The sequence below is a fragment of the Psammomys obesus genome, unplaced genomic scaffold, assembly GCF_907164565.1.
Source record: "Psammomys obesus unplaced genomic scaffold, mPsaObe1.curated_primary_1811, whole genome shotgun sequence".
In the NCBI taxonomy this organism is placed as follows: Eukaryota; Metazoa; Chordata; class Mammalia; order Rodentia; family Muridae; genus Psammomys; species Psammomys obesus.
In genome coordinates this window covers 1,129,069-1,152,349 of record NW_026588368.1, presented here as the reverse complement: position 1 = coordinate 1,152,349, position 23,281 = coordinate 1,129,069, and the positions used below count along the sequence as shown (strand labels likewise).

Below are 23,281 nucleotides of genomic sequence, written 5' to 3'. Positions count from 1 at the left end.
AAAGCAACTCTGAAACTATCCCCTTGCCTGGGATGAGGGAGATTCTGAAGTGGGTTATTGTAAGGTGATCTCTTCATCTTTTCATTTAATTAAAAAAAAATTTTTTTTTTAAAGCCAGAGCTCACTGGGCCCAGCTCCAGGCTCCCAGGTATGGAGAGAGGGAGCTGCTCTGAATTAGCAATGCAGGATGGGACCTCCCACCCAGAACACTGACTGCCAGGCAGTTCTACTTATGGGCTAACTTGAAAGAGATGACAGGCCAGATTGTGCCATTGCAAGGCAGGCTCGGGGACAAGGCAGTCAATAAACAAGCCCAGGGCTTTAATGAAACAGCCCTGCTCTTCTGATTTTATCTGATGCCAGAGAGGGGCCAGAGAAGAGGCCAGCCGGCTGCCACTCACTCACCTTGAGCCATGTCGAGGCACTGCATAGACAGCATCCAGTAATAATAGGCAGCGTCGCTAAACCTGCTCTCCACCACAGCATTGTGTGTGAGCTGCTCCAGCACCCGGACTGCTTCTCCCTGCCTCCCGGCCTTGTGGAATGCTAAGGGCCATGAAAGCATATGCATGTCATGGGGAGTCAGCATGAAGCAGGGAGACTGTACAGGGCTTCCATGAGGCTGCTTGAGAGGCAGGCCACTCTTTGGAGCATCTGTGATGCCTTGTTGCCGAGATGCGCCTCTCAGGCCGCAGGCTAAAAATAACCAAGGCTACGTCCTGAAATAAGCACAGGGAGATACAGTGCTTTTGGCTGGGAAATGGCAACCTACGTTAGCAAGGCACTGCAGAGAGAAAACCTGAGGCACCAAAGCCTGGCACTGCCCACAGGGAATGTGCCTCCACTCCACTCCAATATGAGCCTTTGTGACTTCTGGGCAGTATTAGCAGAACCCGCTATACTGTCAGCTTGGGGGTTCACAAAACACTTTCACTATTAATCATCACATTGAATCCTCAGGACAAAATTCTAAAGAATTTTTTTAAAAATGAGAATGATGGTCTTTGCCAGGTAGAGATAGAACATCATGGCTAAGGTCAAAGGACAGAAGCCAGCTCAGTCCTGAACCCATCTTCAGCTGAGTGCTTTCAGATATCAACCTTGAAAGATCTGGCTCAGCTTGCAAACCCAGACATTTGTGAAAACAAGGAAAGAATTTCTCAATCATGCCTATGTCTGCTTAACAGAAATTTCCTGGGCCCCTCACTACCATGCGGCAAACTTTTGGGGACCCTGGGGCTGCCGGAAGACTCTGAGCTCTTACACCTGCCCATGTGTGGGCATCAGAGTGACCCACATCTTCTGCCTGCAGAGAAGGGAAGGTCTGGCCTTGGTTCATTCTCATCTTCCGTCTCTTGTCTGAGTACCAAGTTACTATGGCGATGGATTCTTGGAAGGGCGGCACAGACAGATGGATAGGTTGATGTGTTTTGCCCAAACATGCAGATAACTTCAGCAACTGGGTGCTCTGGGAAGTGCTGCGGCAGTAGAGAACATGCCGTCCCTCACAGGGGCTTTTAACCAAGGAGCTCCAACAGGGGGACATTTGTTCTGCAGTGTGTCAGGAGGTGGCAACTGCTACCATATAGAAGTGTAAATGAGATGCTATGGAATACGACCCACCCACTTCAATTAGGAGACTTTCTAAACAGGCGGAAGAATTAGGCTCCCAGTTGGACAGATCCTGATCCAATTCCGGCTCTGCCTCTCGCTAGCTTCGCACAGCACACGTAGCTTCTGCATCTCTGCAGGGCTGTTGGCAAGACTCAAGGTTATGCAGGTTAAGTGCCCATCCAGCACCTGCCACAGTGAGGGCGGTCACATCGCTAACCGATGATGAACGTTATCAGTTAATGTGCCATACTTGCTTTGGCTTCAATTTCAGATGCCGTCACACCCTGTGTACGGCTCATTTCACCAACAGAAGCACCAAGGGGCAGAGAGGCTGCTTGGCTTGCCCGAGCCAGAAACAAAGCCCATTTCTTTCTCAGTAGAGGAAAATGAAGGTGAGGCTATGCCAGACACTAACAATAGTCCTCTACTTTGTCTTGACAATGTATGCCTGGGCTCAAGTGACCTCTCTGCAGCTTCCAGCTAGTGAACTACAGGTGAATTCCTTTACCTCCTTCAACCTCAGCTTCCTCACCCGCAAAATGTCAGCAACAATGGCGCCTGTACCAGAGAGCACCGTCAAGGTTAGTGGGAAGGTACACTGGAGTGCAGGCGCTTTGCACGGTGAACGGGAGCTGTAAAGAGCAAGGACCTGTCTGGGGTTCTGAACAGGTATGCAATGGGCCCAGGGGGCGTGGCTCCAATGTCCATGTCCTTGTTCTAAAGTCTTTCATCAGCAAATGCATCGTGAGCCAGAATGAAGGTACCTGTCCTGGGACCTGCTGAGGAGAGGACCAGGCAGCCTCTGTACCATGTCTCAGCACCCTCCCCCTCCCTTCTACACAGTGCAGTCTGTGGCCTACCTTTCTGGGCTTCCTCAAAGCGGTCGTTCTCCGCTAGCCACTGCGCATAGGGCGCGTAGATGTCATCCTTGAACTCGGGATGCTTCTCACCTAAAGCAAAGGCCTAGAGGGAGGAGATGAGGCATTCTTAATGAAGCGGCCCCCGCAGCCCCTGAAAATGTGGCACTTAGCTGAATCTGTTAGGGATGTCATATTTTGTCAGCCTGACAACTCAGAGGGGGAGAGTGTCTCCCCCTCCAACCACCCCCAGCAACACAAAAACAAACCAGCTCTTTGAAAACAAAAGGCAATTAACGGCAATATGCAACCGACTGGATTCAATAACAACACAGTCTGTTTCTGGACCACAGAAGCAGCACAGAATCGGAAACATTTTATTTTGAGGGTTTGCGTGGGCTCCTGTAGCGCTGCAAACAGATTTCTTTTAATTGCAGGCGACACCTAAGGGAACAGGATTGATATTATCGTCATCACTGCTTACTAGCTGTCAGAGAGGACCATGGACACGGGACTCAGTGACTGCTTCATTAAAGCCCTAGACCACCTGCCAGGCCAGGAGAGCAGCAGACAAGGCAAGGGAGGGTCTAAGGTGTGCCAACTTCCACTGCTGGATAGCGTTTAACTTGAGGAGCCATTACTGCTTCCATCCTAGCCTATTTTTCTTGTCAGTGACCTGTCACCTAAGGAAGTAGAGCCACTTGGAGGGCAAACAGGAGCCAGACTGCTCTTACTCAGGTAGTGAGAGCAAAAGCCTTGCTATGGCTCTGTGAGAGGCTGTCATGGTGTAGACAGCACTAACTCTCTCCCGGTGATGCTCTCTCCAGGACACAGGCGCAGAGGGGCCCTGCCCTGGCTGCCCAGCCAGCCTTGGCCCTAGGACAGCTGTCTTTCTGATTTGCTTTGTGGATTCTCCCCTCTGGTCCTCTCACACCACAGCAGTCAAGACTGGGGAGAGGTACAAGGCAGGGAACAGCTGCCCTTGAAACAGCTCTGATAGCTTATATCTGAAAAATATGATTGGCATTTTCTGCCAAGATGCCACACAGGTTTTAAGTGCCATACTGGTGTGTCCCTGCTTCAAAGGTGAGCCTGGGACTGTGGTGCTAGTCAGAGGTGACTCAGGCTAGCAGCAGGCGCTAGAGCTGTCATGCTGACATGCACTTCTATAGTGCCTGTCCTGGGGCTAGCCCACAGCTGCAGCCTGTAACAATTTTCTGAAGGAAGGAAGGAACAAATGGGAAGCTATGGTGAAAAGGCCCTCCAAGAGATTCTGGCTCACAGACTTTAAGGCAAAATCTGACTGCCAGGCAATGGCCCTTCCCTCATGAGGGCAGCTTCTCTCCATTTAGCCCCAGCTGCTCAGTACCCACTTGCCTGTGGCCAGGGGCTCAGGCAAGAGCACCCTCACCTCATCCCAGCGCTTGGTGTCCACATACAGCTGCACCAGAGACTTCAGGTCACCGATCTTTAGGTAGGTCTCGGCAGCATAGCCAGGGCTGTCCAGCTTCTTAAAATAGTGAGCACACATGAGCAGGGGCTCCCGCTCAGCCTTGTCCAGCTTCCGAGCAATGTCTATCAACCTGGAGAGGTAGGAAAGACACCTGTGAGGCCTTGAGGAGGAAGTAGAGAGAGGCCTCTGGGACTCTCAAGGACAGGCTCTGTGGCCCTTCATTCTGCTATGCCGCAAGCTAACAGTGATGCCATGGCCCCTGGGAGGTGTTCCACGGGCAGTTATGAAAAGAACAGATGCACACTCCAGAGGCAATGATAGGTCCAGGTGTGGCTGCCACTGAAGACACTGCCCATACCTCATGTGCCTCCTAACACCAGTTATAAATCTATCTAGTAAGAGCTGGGATCCACTGCCAGATACTGAGAGGGACCCATGGGATTTTCCATATGTGGACTCACAGAATCATCTTTCCCCACCATCCCACAAGGAGAGATGAGTTGAGTTTGAGTCTACATAGAGGGTGAAACACTTGGCCCATGACTCCACAGCAGGAAGTGGCGATTCCACAGCAGGAAGTGGCAGAGAGCTTGTTCCAGCACTGTCAGGAATTCCCACAGGAAATGTAGAGGTTGGGGCATGAGAATGCCTCAGCAACTGACACTCTAGAGGAAGTGACAAGTGTGAAGCCTGTCCTGGGCCAGAAGGCAGGCTAGAAGCCCTGGCAGTGTCCTCCTGGCTAAGGTATGGACTCCAGGGAGGGTCCCTGAAGCCCAGTCACCCACATCTTCCCAGGAGTGATGCCTTTCCTACTCCTCACTGGTACATGGGCTGGACTCAATGTGCTCTGGGGTCTAGCCAGCCCAAGGTTTAGAGTAAAGCAGCTTTCTCAGGGTGAGGCCCCTACCCAGCCTGCTTTGTGTGAGAACAGAAGAGGCTGTAACAGATCCGAATCTCAGACAGGCGGGCTCAGGGAGGCCTGTCAGTCTGCGCTTAGAATAATAATGGCATCTAAAAATAACACTGCTCAGAAGAAAAAGGACATGTTTTTAGGGAAAGGTAGCAAGGCAGCCTCCAGAGCCTAAACGTCCTACCCACCAAACTGACATTCCTAAGGGAGTAGTACCTGTTACAGCCAGACCCAGAAGAGGGACAGAACACACTTAATGCCTCTCCCTTGAACTAGTTAAATGTCCCCAGGGGAACTTAATACATAGCACTTGCAAATGAAAGTGACATATGAAAAGCTAGTGGGAAAAGTAGAGACCATGAGCCTGCCTGGCTTTCATCAGCACCGCCCTTTCTAGAGAGAGAATACTTGCACAATCTAAGATCTACGCCGGTATCTTTCAGATAGGATTCCTAGACAAGGGAAGGTTGGGGGTAGGTTACCTACAAAGGTCCCTTGGTGAGAGGCCCTCCCCCCCCCCCCCCCCGCCAGGGCCTGACTATGCCACTGGCGTCTATGGACCACACTGTTGCCTTCTAAACAACTGGTAGTCTTTAATATACAGATTCCTTCACCTCAGCTGCCCCTTGCTCAGTCTCATTTGGAGGATAGGTGCCAAGTCCTTAGACAGAACCATCATGTGTCCTCTGTTCTCTTGAATCTAGCTTAAATTCCTCTCTGTTTCATCTCCTCCACTCTCTCTTGGGGCCCCAAGCCACCACAGTCCCTGCCTATATTTTTTCTCCTTCTAATTGCCTCTACCTGAAGGTTCAGCAGGCCATGTCATGGAAGGACTCAAGACAAAATGCCATGATTCCAGAGAGTTCCCTTTCCTGATGGACTGAGGCTCTTCTTACGTTCATTCGGAACTCTCATGCTAGGTGTTAGGGGCACTGAAACCTCCCATGTCAGCCTAACACTTAGCCCTCTGCCTCTCCAGACACTTGGCCTTTGAGAACATGAGTCCTCTTGAGGCTTGATTTCCTCATTTGCCAGATGAATGCAGAGATACAGAGTTTGAGGTGCAGGGCAGAACCAGAGGCCTGAAAAATCAACACAGTGCTTGATATCTATCTGTGTGTGTCCCCTAGGTCCCTACTTCCTTCTTCTCAAACTCCTCAAAGGCAGTGCTACCTTGTTCAAGCTCTTCATCTCTCAGAGAACCTTGTCACTTTCATGTTTGGTTCAGATACTTAGAGAAACAGTTTTTCCCTTGTCAGTCAAAATCTCAGAGCTGACACACTGCCGGGTGTTCCTGGCAGGGCTGAAACCTACATGTCAACCCAGCCATGGTTGCCGCTGATCTCAATGGCCTTGGCATGCTCCCCGGCGGAGACATACATCTCTACCGCAGCTTTGGGCTCGTTGATGTTTCGGGCCCAGTCTGCCTGCTTGGTGATGAGCATCTTTGTTTCTTTGGGGTCTCCAGATCCAAGGAAATCCTGAGGAAGCACAACAAACAAAAACACTCCGGATTAGGACTTCCTGTGCCAGCATTACATCAGCTCCTGAAAGCAGAGCAGGGAAGGGCTCCACTTGACTGTGCAAAGGAGCAGGATGCACGAGAGCCCGGCTTTGTGTGACTGCGGGTGGGGAAGTGCCAGGTGTCCAGGAAGGGAGTGTGCAAGGGCCATCCACAAGTGCTGCTGGGGCCCCAGGGACATGTCAAGGACTGCGGCCCTCCGTGTTTCTTTCCCTTCACACTTGTTCTAAACACCTTACAGACTGCAGAGAAGGGGTTAGGAGCAGGATACTTTGTGACTTTCACAGTTTGACAGAAACATGACTAGCTAGCTGTGAAATTATAAACACTAGCCCTACAATCACTAGTCATACACCGGAATGACACCAGATGCCCCAGGGTGGTGCTGAGCACATGGGCCTCTAAACTTAAACATATAGTGATGCACAGAGTTCTGGGATTGATCCCTTGGCCCTCCTTCCACAGCCACACTGAAGTGCTTTTCTCATCTCTTTTCTCAGATGTTCTGTGGTCTGAACTCAGATCATTCTGTTGGTTTGGCCCCTAAGGTATGTCTAAGACAGACAGCTGGCAAAACATCCCTCGACTCATTCCTTTTTTTTTTTTTGAAACAGGGTCTTACCATGTTGCCCTGGCTAGCCTGGAACTTGCTATGTAGATCAGGCTGTCCTTTAACTTATAGAGATCTGCCTCCCAGGCCCACCATTGCTTAACAGTGTGACATTAGATTCATTAGATTTTTGTCTTGAGGTCAGGTCTACAGAAGTAGGAATATGACCCATGAAGGGAAGGAGCCACTGATGAAATAGTCCTTTCAGGAGGCTCAGAGATTGGGCAGGTCCTTTGACCCCAGTGAAAGGGTGTTCCCTGAGGGCCATGGCCAGCTTTCCTGGGTTACCATCAAAATACAGCAGAAACAGCCTCAGAATGTCACCTCTTTTCAGGACAGAGTTGCCATTGTTGAAGCTGCCCCAGTGCTGACATTCTTCAAGGTGGGGCTTTTCAAAAGGGGAGCTGAGACACGTACAGCACAGATCTGCCCTGAGAGTGAGAATCGGATTGTCTTAGGAAAATGTACCCTACAGAGAGTGTTCTGTGTCAACCTCACAAAGTATAAAAAAAAAAGCACTCTTTTCCTCGCGATTAACACTCATTTGTCAGGAAAGTGCAGTCAATGTATGCAGAAACCCACTTGAACAATTAGCTCATTTCTTTTTCCATTTGCTTTCAGGGTAATTGTGTAGCCTCTAAAACCATATATTAGGTTGGCCTAAGACAACCAAATAATCCAGGAAGGGGAGGAAGGGCATCATTTTACCTGTTATAGACCAAATAAAGACAGGGTCCCCTACAACTAGCCTCTGCCTCCCCTTGGAGCACAGAGAGAAGGGGCTGGGGAGCAGACCCTGAGGACACCTGGCTAGGGCCATTACAAACACACTTCCCTCTTGGCAGTTATGACAACATCAGCTCCTCATGCACACAAAGCTTTCCTGAGGTTAGCAGCAGAGACAGGAATTATAAAAGCACAGCAATGTCCTTCAAAGGGACTTCAGCAAATGAGTACTCAGTGAGGTAATAACAGAGAGAAAAGGCCAAAAGCTACGAGGGGCCACAATGTGAGCTGTCTCTCCAAGAGGACCATGTGGGCACACAGCTCACTGGCTTGTGGGAACCTCCCTGACAGGAGGTATACCTCCTCCATCCCAGCAGTCAACTCAGAACTATGACCTAATTCAAGCTGAGTCTAAACAGTTCCTTCAAAGCTCAACCAAGTGGGTTTTCAAAGGCTTTTTGGTTCTATGAAGCCAATTTTCACGTTATCTGGGGGCCACAGCCAAGACTTTGTCCTGGAGTGGACAGAAAGAGGCCGTGCTGAGTGATGAATGAGACTGAGCAGGGTTCTCATGCTCGGTGCTTCTGATAAGGACTCACTACACGAGAGTTAAGAGCATTATAATCCCTTTATCACCACATAAACATGTCACTTGTCCGGAAAGCATACAATTTATTTGTACGTGGGAATGTAATTTAAAAATTTTCCAAAAACCAGATTGAATCTTGGGAAGCAATTTTCGAGTAAACAAAAACATGCCACGTTAATAAGCACTGTGTCTCCCACCCCCAACATAATGTGTATGTGTGTACACATTTCCTAACTGCAGACTACCAAGCCAGGTTCGGGGGGTGTGTGTGCTTGAAATGGAACCAACATACTTGGAATTGTGATCAAAAATTAAAATCAAAACAAGCGCAAGTATTTACCTTCATGGACAGCCACACCAGATGGAGCGTATGAACAGGCGGCACTGCTGGGTAGGGGGCCATGGGTACAGGGAGTGAAGATGAACCATGAGAAGGAGCCAAAGTGGGGAACGGGTGGCCAGAGAGGGGTCTAAAGGCACCCACCCAGGAGTCATAACTGGCCTTCCCACTTTCCTAATCCTTTCATATTGTGTGTGTGTGTGTGTGTGTGTGTGTGCGCGCGCATGTGCGTGCGCGCGTACCTGCTCTACCACCAAGGAAATCCCTGGATGTGGACTTGTATTTTAATTCAATCACCTTCCTTCCTTCCTTTTTCTTTCTTTTCTTTCTTTCCTTTCTTTCTTTTTTCCTTCCTTCTTTCTTTTTTTTCTTTCCTTCCTTCCTTTTTTCTTTCCTTTCTTTCTTTTCTTCCTTCCTTTTCTTTTTCTTTCTTTCTTTCCTTTCTCTTTCTTTCCTTTCTTTCCTTTCATTTCTTTCCTTTCTCTCTCTCTCTCTCTCTCTCTCTCTCTCTCTATTTTATTTTGACAGAGTCTCTCTATGTAACCCTGACTGTCCTGGAACTCACTATGTAGATCAGGCTGGCCTTGAACTCAAAAGATCCACCTGCCTCTGCATGCTGGGATTAAAGGCGAGGGCCACTATGCAGAGGCTTGGCTATGTGAGTCTTCACCCACTGGTAAAGTGTTGCTTTCATAATCACACTTCACTATGGGTGCCAAGGAGGTGTTTCAACTGCACCACAGTTGCCCACCAGCAGCTCAGAGGGCATCAGTCCCAAAGAGCAACCAGGGTTGGCTGGCTGTGGTGCTTAAATTCTACCCCTAGGATCTGTTTGTTTTTTTGTTTGTTTGTTTAAAGTTTAATGCTTTCTCCCCAGTGGAGGGAGCACTTCATGTAATCCTGGCTGTGCATGGGTAGAAGCATGGAGGAGGCTATGGAAGATGAAAAGGCAGAGGAAGCTTGAAGCCCGGATCTGAGGTGTGGTGGAGAAGCAGCCGGGGCAGCCCAGGGGTTCACCCCTGTATGGAGGAGCCACAGGATCTAACAGATGGGTAGGGAAAGAAGCTAGCTGTGGTTAGGCACAGACACACAGAGAGGAATAGGGAAACTGTCCCACCTGGGACTCCTGAGCTAGGTGATTAGCATTAATAGCCATTGAATGGCTGTGGCTAGGACTTGAAGACTCCACAGGATTTTGAGGGCCTCAAAGCTCCTCTGTGGAAGAGCCTCATTGGCTTTAAGCTTTGCTGGAAGCTGAGCTGCTGACCCCTGGAGAGCTTTAGTGGGGCTCATGTGTCTAGGCTGTTCCTTCGGAAATCTAGAGTACCTAGGGACTAGCCTTGAAGAGCGCCCTTCAGATGCAAAAGGGGACCCTGCGGAGTAACCCATCACCAGGAGCTACTACACCTGCCAGGCTCAGTGCAGCACTCTACACCCAAGGTGCTCAGAGCAGGCTCTCTGGGGAGAGCCATAGCGTCCTACCTTGTGGAAGGACCAGCTTGTCACTGAAGACACCAAATCTTGCTGGCTCCTGATCCAGGTCTGAGGGAACCTGTGGAGACTTCCCTAAGCCAGGTACTGAGGCGCCTGGTGACAGCATCATGCTGGTATGCTCAACACCCGCACTGCTGTTGCCCACAGGCACTCCCAGTGTGCTGCGCCTCTGGCAGTCAGCTTTCGGTCAGTTTCAACCAGATGGTTGAACTGAAGGTTCCCTGTTTATTAATCTACCCACTCTTTTCCTGAGGTCATCCATCCCCATTTTATTTTATTCTATTTTTTAATTTTAATTTTATTTTTAGTTTTTCAAGACAGGGTTTCTTGTATATTCCTGGCTGTCTTGGAACTAGCTCTGTTGACCAGACTGGCCTCAAACTCAGAGCTCCATCTGCCTCTGCTTCCTGAGTGCTGGGATTAAAGGTGTGTGCTGCCACCACCCAGGGTCATCCCTGTTTTCTGTCTGTATCATTTCTTGGACACATGACTTATGGACACAGCAGGTCAGAGCTCGGGAACCCCTGGTGGCAGGCTGGCCCAGGATGTGGTGGGTTACCTTGGCATACTCAAACATGCAGAGGTCAGTGTACATGTCGAGCGCGAGGTTCTCATGGCCGCTCCTCTTGTACAGTTTGGCAGCCTCATGGAACTTCCCCTGGTAGGAAAACACATCTGCCAGAAACAGGTCATTGTTGGTCTCTCCCCGCTTCTTCCTCTCCTGGAAAAATGAGAAGCATAGGAAATGGCCTCCACAGCCGTGGCAGGAAGCAGCCGGTACAAAGGCTAGCTGCTGCTATTTCGGGCTAAGCCCCTGGGTCTTCCAACTGGAGCTCACACTTGGCTCCTGGGCCACTATGTTTCTCACCTATGTCTCTACTGGGATGTTCAACAACAAAAGTGGTCTCTTTTTTCAGACACAGAAGATCAAACAAGAGGCAAACCTTTGTTTGCTCGGTGGAAATTCCACAGGCCTGCTTTCCTGTATGCTTGCCCAAGGCAACCATGAGATAACTTGAATAGTGTGTACTGTCCAACTCAGGAACAGCCCTTGCATTCCCAAGATCACCCAAAGCCCCAGACACCTGGGTGGCAGAGCTATAACCAAAGGACAAAGACAAGGATAAAGTCTGGGATTTTTCAACCAAGATGGAGGCCATAAAGCAGGCTCACAAATCTGAATATGCTCCTTTTTCTAAGAGGAGACATTATGTGTGCTGGCTGGTGTTATGTCAACTTGACACAAGCTTCTTGATTGAGAAAATGGCCCCACCAGACTGGCCTGTGGGTAAGCCTGTGATGTGTTTTCTTGACTGATATAGGGAAGTCTAGCCCACTGTGTGGTGCCACCCCAGGGCTGGTATCCTGGGTGCTACAAGAAAGCAGGTCTGCCCTTCCTTCATCAGTAATCGACTGTGATGTGGAACTGTAAGCTGAAAGAAGCCCTTCCCTTTCCAAGTTGCTTTTGCTTAGGGTGTTTTGCCACAGCAACAGAAACCCTAACAGACACTGTGTATGTGGGTGTCCATTTCACACAGGAGACCCTCTACTGCTCTCTTTGACCCCAGCACCACAAGCATCGCCGTGAAGGAAGGTGATGCAAATCAGGCACAGCCAAGGTCACACAAAGCTCACTCTTCATATCCCATGATTCTACCTTCTGAAGCGAGGGATAGTCCCTAACATACACCTGTATGCACATGTATGTGTACATGTGAGCTCATGCACACTGAGCATGCCGAGGATGAAGAGAAGCACCCCCCCACCTTCCTCCTGTGTTGGAAAGAACACTCGTTTCTTTAAAGCTCCAGTATTTGTAAACACTTGCCAGCACCCAGCCCTCAGCCCCAGCAGTTGCCTTTTGCTTGTTTTCTGTCAACTATATCACACTGGAGGAAGATGAGACATAGAATCAAACTCCCAGACAAGCTGGTGGAAGTTCCAGCAGCTGGAGACAACATGCCTCACCAGCAACAGAAATAATTTTTTCAACCTTCACACAGTGCAGGCTAACCAACCAAATAAGCTGACCTCTGAAACTGAGTGAATGAAACTCTTGTAGCGAGATTGGTGTCAGCTGGTTTGGAATGTGGGCCACAGAAGAACATGTTTGTAAAGGACTGTTGACACAGATTATTTGGCCACCAGTATGCTATCATCTCAGGTACTCAACAGGCGGCACGGAGGCACTCAACTCCCTCATTAATGCTGGCCACCCAGAAGCCAGAAGCTGAGGCCTCAGGACTGCAATAGGAATCGATTCCTACTGCACATTATCCTTTTCCCCAGAGATGGTACCATAAGCACACCAATTCTCAGCTCACAGGTCACTAGCAGAGGTAGAGCTTTTGAACTAACTAAGACATGACAAATGATAAGAGTCAGCTTTCACAGAGGCTAGTTACATTTGTGCAAAGAAAAGTGATGTTCTGGAGCTTTGGAACTCCAAGGGCCTATGTGGCTAATACCTAGCACCAGCTCTGAGAGCTAGCCAGCAGCTTGGGACAATGGCATTCAACCAACCCCTGTTCACCTCTGTGGGAAGACCCTAACAACTGATGGCCTTCTGGGCAGAGGGAGACAGGAAAGGCTCACAAGGTAAAATGGCAGAGCCTAGAGAAAAGCAGGGGAGTAAGTCTGAGGTTCAATTGAGCTTTTAAACATGGCCCAAACAAGGATATGGCCCATCCTTTCCTAGCTTTCCTTTCTTCCCCATTGAACAGGGCTGACAACAACAGCACTTGCCTCACCACACTAAGGTCCTTGTGTGTATCAGTCATACTTTGGTTGCACATGAACAAACTCAACAAACAACAGCCACCATATTGTAGCCTTCCTCGTCTCAGCTCTGCCTGCCACTCCCCCAATGTCCCCTACACAGACACATACACACACACACACACACACACACACACACACACACACACACACACACATGGCTGGGGCCCATGACAAGTGTTTAATCTGCTGAACTGAGTTAGAGGGGCAAGACATTTGCAAATTTCTCACTGCTTCCATCTGGGAGCTTCAATGTGTCTCACATTCCTTTAGCCTCACAATAAATCTGTTCAGGAGAAAGAAATATGTATGCCTTTTTTACAGACAGTCAGACAGTACCGAGATACACAGAAATTAAAAATAGCATCTTCCATCACCCAAAAATGGTGCAGTCAAACTAGACTCCTTAGCCCACTACAGGCCTTCTTGGCAGGACAATGGCTTGGTAGGTCTCAGGGAAGTTTAGGAACATTTGGGAAATGCTTTATTCACTGGCAGATTACTTGAGTCATGAATGGCAACAACTACTTATCCCAGAGTACCAGGTTCCACAAGCCTGTATCAGGGAAGGACAGACCCCATCTTGGTTTTATGAGACAGGGTTTCTCTGTGTATCCCTGGCTGTCCTGGACTCACTCTGTAGACTAGGCTGGCCTTGAACTCACAGCGATCCACCTGCCTCTGCCTTCTGAGTGCTGGGATTAAAGAAGAGCACCACCACTGACCAGTGTACATATATCTCATCTTAGGAACGAGGCACCAAAGCTTAGAGAGACCCAAACCTTCTACCTCATTCAACTACCAACTGACTAATTGGGTGTTGCCTCTATGCGGCCACTCTATCCCCCAGAACAGACTACAGGGCCTGTGTCCCCATGTCCTTGGGATCCTGAGAAGGAAGATGGTTTCATCAGTTACCTCAATACTGCTGATCAGCTCTAGGTATCGAAGGTCCTGGACTCTGGTGAAGGCCTATGGGAAGGGAATAAGAACAGAGTCAGCTGCCTTCTTGTTCTCCACAGGCTGGTGGGGGTGGGGTACATCAAGCTCTAAAAAGAGAGCCAGCAAGCAGGAGTGGGAAGCTCGATTCATCACTGTGTGCTTGGGAGGTGTGCCACCCAGCGAGGCGCAGCCTGTCTTCATCTCAAGGATTAGTCCTTACAAAGGCCTGTAAAGAAGTCCTGGGAGCATCAATCATTTTGGGATTAGGTAAAACAGAACTATGATCCTGTAGTCTGCAGTGGGACTCCTTGTCAGACACTGCTCATAATGGAAAGGCAGGCTGGGCTGATTCTAGACAATGGCATCTGCAGAGTAGGCAAGACAAACAGACAAGGGCCTGCACGCTTCTCCCTGTGATGTGGATGGGAAGCAGGAGCAGGTCTGCTAACTCAGTGGTGCTACACATAAAAGGCACATGGGGAGAGGAGGGAAAAGCTCAGGAAAGAATGGTTCTAAAGGAGGGTGGTGGGGAATAATCTCCTGGTCTCTACAAAGTAAACCCGCACGCTAACCCTGGCCACACATCCTCTGCTTGGACTCCCAGCAGAGGCAGAGACATCTAATGAATGGATTTCTAGAAGGTTGAGGGTCAGGCAGCTGGCTAGTGCCAGTGAAGCGCCTTTTGCTGCTTTCAGGTACCACAAGGGGCTTAGGGGAACTGACCTTCATGTGCTCCACTGGCAACATTTCTGCCCAGCTGTGCTTTCTGTGTTGTCCATGTGAAATGGACTGACACGTGCCAAGAGCAGCAGTCCTTAGCCATTATGGTTTAGAATGCACAACAGCCCTTGGCCACTGCTAGGCACCCTCCATGCTAGAAGAATGGGGGAAATGATCAAGCCATCCAGCTTCTGGCTGCCTCACAGATGACCACAGTGTGATTTCATCCTTACAGGGCCAGGATCTATCCAAAGGCTGGGGGCACAGGAATTTCGCTTCGACTCTGTCCCCCTCCTAGTTCAGGGGTTCACAGTAGAAAGAGGAAGTTAGGCAGATTAAACAGAGAGCTAAATCTCCTTGAGCCAAGAGCTATAAGAGTGTGAGGCAGATACCCCAGGGAGGATACTTCCTGTCTGAGCACAAGCAGTGGCAGGATTAGGCAAAGCACTGCCCAGCAGGGACCTGGCAAGTGGCTTTCTTTCTGAAATAGGGACATACTATGTTACCTAGGCTGGCCTTGAACTTCTACACTCAAGGGACCTTCCTGCCTCAGCCTGCTGAGAAGCTGGTGACAGGCACATTCCACAGTGCCCAGGACTATGCTTTTCTTGAAGAACTGGTAAAAGGGTAAATCAGGCAGTGTGTGAATAAAGGTCATGCAGGAGTATGTCAAAGGTCTACAAGTTGCCTCCTGATCTGTGTTTCTTAAAACAAGTACAGAAGTTGGTCCCTGGTAATGAGCAGAGCAGGAAAAGGAAACTCAGGTCTCAGCCCAGCTCTGAGCCCTGGCAGGACCTCGAGCCTATTTCCTTCCTGCTTTTGGGCTCCAGCCACCTTCTTGTGGTCAGGCAAGCAAGTGACACCTTGTCAAAGGGCCTTTCTGGTTCTGGGCACTGAAATCTTGACTTTGATAAATCTGTCGCTGTCACCCTTCAGCCCTGCTATACCGCAGAGGCAGGGCACTTTGGGGAGTGGTCAGTCACAAGACGGTGAATAACTTTCACAGAGGGAAGTGGGGCGCAGGGAGCAGATGCAGCAGGCGCACTAAGCAGCTCTCCTGTGCCATCTAGTGGGGACACCCCTCTACGCCAGGCCCCTCCCTCCACAAGTCTGAGCCCAGAGTGACTGACACCCAGGGGAGAGGAAAGCCACGGATTCAGAACTAAGAAAAAACACTAGTCAAAGTCTATGGTCAAAGCTTCATGACTTTTCTAAATATCATGCTGCCCACAAGAGACACACACACAATTTTCAATGGTCAAGAAAATGATGAAGAACACCATTTTAATAAAGAACCCAGTACTTTGATATGATTGTGTTTATTCTCAGTGTTCTGGGATGCAAGGTGGAATATTAGTGAATAGAAGGTTATAGCCTAATTTCAGTTCCCTCTATTTGGACATCTGCTCAGAAGCTCACAGAGGTGATATGCTGTGTGGTTCAGGGCAATTCTAATATGAGCTCGTTTTAGGTTCTAGGTGAAAAGGGGTAACAATCTAGAGGGAAGACAATTTTTTTTTAAAGATTTATTTCTTATTTATACAACATTCTGCCTGCACACCAGATCTTACTATAGATGGTTATGAGCCACCATCTAGTTGCTGGGAATTGAACTCAGGACCCTTGGAAGAGCAGCAAGTGTTCTTAACCTCTGAGCCATCTCTCCAGCCCCAAGGGGAAGACAATTTTATTCCTAGCTAAAGGATGAAGACATCCTAAGAACCTGTTGTTATTCTTCACTTGCTGGCATTTCTGGGCGGGGCAGGAGAAGGAAGTTCCTCTGGAGAAGCCTCCCCTTACCCTTGAATTCCCAAGCCCTAGTCTAATACTTTCTCAATGCTTATCTGATATAAAAATCTGTAGGAAATTATTGGGTAGGTTGAACAAGGGCCTTGTACATGCTAGCCAGTGAGTTACCACTGACCTGTGACACCTCCAGCTCTGTGTGATTTGGTTGGTAATTGCACAGCCACTCCAAACTCCCCTTTACCAGGCCTGGGGAGGCCTCAAGAGTGAACACAAAATACAGAACGAGCACCATGCATTTCACAACCTCATTTTTAGGTCAGGCTGAGAGAAAGAGGCCAGCTCTGAGATGTGCTCTGACTCAGTTGTCCCCCATTTAACAGGAGGCAGGCACCATATATGTCTGCAGGTGCTTCAGTACCAGTAGCCTGGACAAAAGGAGACTCTCCACTTGGTTATGGGAGAGAAAGCAGGGAAAAGGAGGAGGGGAGAGGCTGACAGTCATTCCTTCTTCTCCCTCAATCTATCGGAGGAAAACACACCTGGGCCTTTTAACATGGCTAGAGAAAGGTTAAATGTTTTTGGCCATTTCTTTGGTTTTAATTGACTAAACTAGAAGTTACACTATGAATCATGTCATGAGGGTAGGGGGCCCTACCACACTGCTGTGGGAATCAGAGAGCCTGGCCATCTCTTTTGAACTAAGCCTGCTAAGGACAAAGGTACTGTGATAAATGGCTGATGCTCATATCCAGCATAAGAGATATTTGATTACTGTTATGCACAGGCTTTATCTAGGGTCTTCACATAAATGACTGCTACCAAGACTGATAGCCATAATCAACCAGCTGTTTTACTGGCATTATCCACTTAGATATTCTCAACTTGGTGAGGACAGGGCCTAATACTCCAGAACCCTCCAGAGAAATAACCTGGGAAGGTTGTTATTGCCAGGCCCATTGGGAAAGGGGTGCCTGAGGAGAGATTTGGAACTCAGAGCAGTTTGACTTCAGAACCCTTTAGAGTTGTTTCTGCCCTTTTACTGTTACCTGGACTTCCTTCTGCCTCAAGGGACCCTTCCAAAACCCAAATTCTGGCATACACTGACTAGAAGCATACCTTCTTTGCAGTTTCAAACTCTAGGCCTTCTAGAGCTTCCATGGCCAGTTCACGCCAGTCAGTATCTGTCACTCCCAAGCAAGCGATCTGGTAGGCTTCTTTGAACATTTTCCTGTCAAGATACTGGTACATCGGAGCAGACTGCAGGATATCAAGGAGAAGGAGAATAGTCTGTTCAGAGCAGTGGAAAGAGTCACATTCCAACCTGCCTACTTCCAGATGTTCACACTGACATCACCGGAAACACCTACCTCAAACTTTAGCCATCAATCAGTACTTTGCAGCCTCACCCTGGCCCCCCTGGGTGCCTTCTTTTCTGCCATCCCCTCCTGCTGGCCTACAGTGCTCCCACAATAGACTTCTGGCTGTCATCTGCCCTCCCCTTCTCTAGGTCTACTTGACTCTAAGATGTCACCTTCTCTGGGAAGGATCTGTCCTTTGTATGTGCTTTGGGAATGCCTGCTTAGCTTTTAAAAACTGTTAACAGGCCCCTCCTGGAAACTCTTTCCCCAAGAGAAGGAGTCTGAGCTGCTCTTGGCCTCTGTGTAGATAGATCTGAGAACAAATCCCTAAGGTCTTTGGTGCTGAAGACCAACGCTCCCCTCAAGACCAAGTTGCCTGGCTAAGAATATCTACAAGTATTCCCTAATGACTTCTTTTTTTAAGACTTGCTTTGAAGTTGCCCTAACAGCCCAGTGTAAGGAGGCAATAACAGCCCAGGAGAGGGAGCCTCCTGGAGGACACCTGACTTGTCTGAGGACACAGACCTAGCAAACTAAAAACTTAAAGCCAGAGCAAGAGATGACCTGATCTTCCTGGTTCTGTGCTCCTTCTTGCCGTATGTGTGTGTAGGCGTGTGCACGTGTGTGTGTGTATGCACACGCACATGCATGTGCGCTCATCAGGCTAAAGCTGAGCTGTGATCTGAGGCTGATCAACATGCTTCAGGAACCCTTGTCTCCCTTTTGGATTCCTAGGCAGTAGAGCTCAATCAGCCAGTACCTCTGTGCTAATGGTTCCCAAATGTGGAACTGGAAATGCTGTTTTCTCTATTTGGGGACTTGATCTTTGAAATTTCCGGTCCTTTTTTCCCTTCAGAATTAAAAGAAACCTTCTCCCTTTCAAGCCAGTCTACTCGCTGACAGCAAGACACAGCTGTTTCCAGGAGCTTGTTTTTCCTTACTGTCGGGAGGCAGCTGGCCACAGACTAGCAGCAGCTGAGCTAGCACCCAGGCCTGGCTCAGCCATATCCTCACCAGGTACCCTCTGGAGAAATGTGCTACCTTCTGTTTAGAGACTCTGCCCAGGTCAGGCTACTGTGGGCCAATGAGACACTTTGAAAGAGGCAAAGTATCCAACCCCCTAGACACAGGTTTCATCACCTCCTTAAAGCTTTCTCAAACTCCACCCACTCTGCCCTCACAATGAGCTCTATTTTCTAGACTCTTCAAACGCTCTGGTTCACTTTAGTTTGGTTTTGTGGCTTTTGCTATTTCATGACTGTCTGTAATAAGAAGGAATAATAACAGGAATCAGGACGGGCAAAACCTGAAAATGGGTGTAATTAGCCCCATTTCACACTGGCAAAGCTGTAGTCTAGCCTGCTCTGGAGGTAGAGGTGGGAGGATCACTTTAGCCCTGGAGGTCGAGACCAGCCTGGGCAACATAGCAAGCGCCTGTGCAAACAAACAAAAACTAAAAACCAATGACCCCATTACAAAGAAGAGAAATGAGGCCTTGAAGAGGGAGATGGGGAATTCAGGATGCAGTTAGATCAGGTTGCAGGATCAGAACCCAAAGCCAGGGCTCCTTTTCCCAAGCTGCAGAACTTCCTGCTACACTGGCTGCCCCATGACAAGGGGACATTAAAATGCAGCACAAGATGGACTGGTAACACAGCAGGGGTCACAACCTGAGGGAGGGTTTGAAAGACATACTAATGAGCCAGTCTCCTCTGAGCAACCCCTTATCTGGCTGCTGTATTCCAAGTATGACGTCATGAGCACAACTCAGGCTTGCTGCCCTACTTGGCAGCTTGGACACACCAGTTCTTGCACAAGATGATATAAATTTCGAAAGGAAACCAAAAATCCCAAGAGCAAAAATGGGGCTTTCTGCCTGGTCTGGAGGCCCAAACCGCAAAACTGGAGGCAGAGGCAACAGATAAACATTGCCTTTGTCTCCAGAAGGCCTTTCCCAATGCTTGGCACCTCTGGCCTGCTGCATCAGCAGGAAGGCTGCAACCAACAGAGACTTTGGCTACTGACTCTGGAGGCCCTGGCTGAAAGAGCCCCGGCAGCCCCCCTGGCTCCTCTTGCCTGGCCAGAATCAGGGAGCAGCAATTGTATTTATTTTTGAGGTTAGGACAGCAGTCAGGGGAGAAAACCTATTAATAAGCGAAGCCTGTTCGGCACGGAGAAGGAAGAGTGGGCTCCTAGCAGATGTGGTGCTTGGGTTTAGGATGCTGACAGGGAGCAGATAAGGACAGCAAGGAAAAAGTCAGGCAGACAGTGCTGTCCTCACCTTCCACCACATATCACCCTTTTTCCATCTCTCAAGCTTTCTTTTTTTCTGCTGTTTAGTCACCTCAGAATGCCTTGCCATCGCCTGAATACTCACTATGTGTGGATCAGGAGCTGATGTGCACTCTGCTGCAGGAACGCCCGCACCAAGAAGTAACAAGGGCTTCCACGGCCCTGGGCAAGGAGTAGGAAGAGTTTGTAGACCAGGTCTGTGTAGGCAGGCAGGCTAACAGAGCATGCTAGAGGAAAGGCAGTCTAGAATGTCTGAATATCACTCAATGTACAAGGCTTTTGGACCAGCAAGTTCCCTTCTTGGAATGTATACTGAGTCAGGTCAGATACTAGGAAGATATCCATTAGTTACAAAAGCAAAAAGCTTTGGGTAGCCAGCTGTGATGACACACGCCTTTAATCCCAGCATTCAGAGGCAAAAACAGGAACATCTCTGTGGGTTTGAGACCAGCCTGGTCTACACAGAGAGAGTTCTAACAAAGCCAGGGCCGACAATGAGACTCTGCTGCCAGTAGTATAAATGCCCAATAGTAGGGGGAATAAGCGATGGACTGTCCTGTGACAGAAGTGCTGCATCCACTACGGACAGATGGGGACACAGTGGGGACAGCATGGGAGCTTGGGGCAGGAAGGTGCTCCAGGCTGCACGGTGGAGCACATGAACAACTGCAATAACCTATGGGGAACTGAGCAACACACATAAGGGATCGCGTGTCACTTCTCACATACATACATGTGGGCCTACAATCGTCTTACTGTTTGAAAAGTCTAGTAAAGTATATTCACCGACATGGCACATCATTTCCAGTAGACTGCTGAGCAAAAAACCAGACTAGTAAATGGGGTGTTTAGTTTTGGTGATTGTTTTTGTTGTTAGTGGGTTCTGCTTTGCTTTGTTTTTTATTTTAAGAAAAAGTATTGTGATTTATCCTAAACTGCCCTTAAACTCAAAATCCTCTTACCCCAGCCTCAAAGTGTTGAGATTATAGGCATGAGCTATACTACTAGGTCAGACTGCTTCTTTACAGTCAATAATTCATCAAAGAAGGGCTGGAGAGATGGCTCAGAGGTTAAGAGCACTGGCTTCTCTTCTAGAGGTCATGAGTTCAGTTCCCACATGGTGGCTCATAACTATCTATAATGAGATCTGGTGCCCTCTGCTGGAGAGCAGGCAGAACACTGTATATGTAACAAATAAAATATATCTAAAAAAAAAAAATTCATCAGAGGGATAGGCCTGGAACAGCTAAATATCAGGTGAAAAGAAGATGACATAGGGGATGGCAAGATGCCTCACAGGGTTGAAGTTTTGCTGTACAAGTATGACAACTCAAGTTCAATCTCAAGAACCAACAACAGGAAAAACAACTCCCATAAGTTGTCCTGGAACCTTCACAGTCACAGGCGTTCACACACACACTAACAAACTTTAACACATTTTAAAACACAAGATGGCATGAAGTGACTATGAGCTCCCATCCTCTTGCTTATAGTCCATATTCAGTACAGTAAGTACAATAATATCTGGGGTCTTGAGGGATGACTCGGTGGTTAAGGGAGGACCTACATCACATTCTCAGCATCGTGAGAGGTGGATCCCAACTCCATGGAATCTGTACCTCTTCTGTCCTCCATATCACCAACACACATGCACAAACACACATTTTAAAAAATAAAATATATTCGGGACTGGAGAGATGGCTCAGAGATTACGAGCACTGATTATTCTTCCTGAGGTCCTGAGTTCAATTCCCAGCTACCACATGGTGGCTCACAACCACCTATAATGAGATCTGGTGCCCTCTGCTGGCACACGGACAGAACACTGTATATGTAATAAATAAATAAAACAAATCTTTAAAAAAAGAAAAAATCTCTTGAAGATGGGATGCTATGGCTCAAGTTTTTCCTTAGTGTTTGCCTTGGTTTTATGACAGTTCCATAGGGAATGTCACTCACTTCAGGGACAAACGGGTAGCTAGGACAGCTGTAACTAGGTCAGCTACTAGTGGGGGTTGTCTGGGTTCTCGTCTGTTTTTCCCTTCCCCTAATCTGTGGTTCCATGCTCTCAACCCAGTTTCTAGCTGGCTTCCTCTAGCGTCAGGGGACTGTGCAGGGTACCACGTGCCCTCTCTGCTTCACAGCCCTCAGTGCCTACCCTACCTACTCTCCTCCCACACAGCACTACCACTCAAGCACTGGTGTTTCCACCTTGTTGGACTTGCTGCTAGCACATTACTGCATATGGCTAACACAGGAAGGGGATCAGAAAGAAAGGAGGCCAATGGGTGCGCTGGCTAGATTTATCTCAACGTAACATAAAACTATAGTTATCTGAGAAGAGGAAACCTTAACTGGGAAAAAAAAAAAAAAAAGGCTCCATAAGGTTGAGCTGAGGACTAGCCTGTCGAGCATTTTCTTAATTAGTGATTGATGGGAGAGGGTCTAGCCCATTGTGGATGGGACCACCCCTAGGCTGTTAGTCCTGGGGTCTATAAGAAATCAGGCTGAGCAAGCCATAGGAAGCTAGCACGTAAGCAGCACCCCTCCGTGGCCTCTGCAACAGCTCCTGCCTCCAGGTTCCTGCCCTGTTTGAGCTCCTGTCCTGACTGCCTTCAGTGATGGACTACAATGTGGAAGTGTAAGCCAAATGAACCCTCTCCTCCCCAGCTCGCTTTTTGGTCATGGTGTTTCATCACAGCAACAGAAACCCTAACTAAGACAACGGGGCTGAGCTTCTTGTCCAGAAACACACAGCTACACACAACACACCCAAGTCCATAGTGACTTGCGACATCACAGATTCAACACCTCCCCCTCCCTCTCTTTGCTGCCCTTAGCACCAGTTTGAGGGCCTGACCATTCTGTTTTGTGTGTTCTACAGCTGCAGAAGAGTGACAGGCATCTGGGTTACCTGTGGCACCTCCACAGCAGACATAGAGAAGACGTGAAGGCAGAAGATCTTGGAGCCATTGTAGCCAACCACGAAGCCCTGCAGCTTCTGCTGGTGTACTGGGAAGGTACTGGCCTTGATGTTGAGGTAGCCTCCTCCGGAGAAGCAAAGCATGTCCTCACACTGGGTGTTCCAGGCCACACTATTGGCATTTGGTTCCTGAGGGACAGAGGGCTGTGAGGCACTGACACCACTCCCACTTTTCACTCCCACCGTTCTTAAAGCCTGGGTCACACTAAAGTCCTGACAGCAGGATGAAGGGAAAGGAAGGAAGAAAGGAAGGAAGGAAGGAAGGAAGGAAGGAAGGAAGGAAGGAAGGAAGGAAGGAAGGGGAATCATAAAAAACGGATGAGGGAAACTTCTCTATGTACTGG

The 23,281-nt window shown here is 48.7% G+C and overlaps 1 protein-coding gene across 4 annotated transcripts in view; it reads right to left on the bottom strand.

Annotated features, from left to right (window-relative positions):
• Ift122 (intraflagellar transport 122) overlaps nucleotides 1–23,281 on the bottom strand; it is a 67,905-nt gene that overhangs the window by 7,735 nt on the left and 36,889 nt on the right. For all 4 annotated transcript variants that reach the window (XM_055604222.1, XM_055604223.1, XM_055604225.1 and 1 more), the window contains 8 exons: nucleotides 22,869–23,066; nucleotides 17,421–17,561; nucleotides 13,812–13,865; nucleotides 10,675–10,836; nucleotides 6,149–6,315; nucleotides 3,883–4,054; nucleotides 2,475–2,577; nucleotides 406–546 (listed from right to left, as the gene is read on the bottom strand). In XM_055604222.1, coding sequence (XP_055460197.1) covers nucleotides 406–546; nucleotides 2,475–2,577; nucleotides 3,883–4,054; nucleotides 6,149–6,315; nucleotides 10,675–10,836; nucleotides 13,812–13,865; nucleotides 17,421–17,561; nucleotides 22,869–23,066 — 1,138 coding nt within the window. The remainder of the gene's footprint in view (nucleotides 1–405; nucleotides 547–2,474; nucleotides 2,578–3,882; nucleotides 4,055–6,148; nucleotides 6,316–10,674; nucleotides 10,837–13,811; nucleotides 13,866–17,420; nucleotides 17,562–22,868; nucleotides 23,067–23,281) is intronic.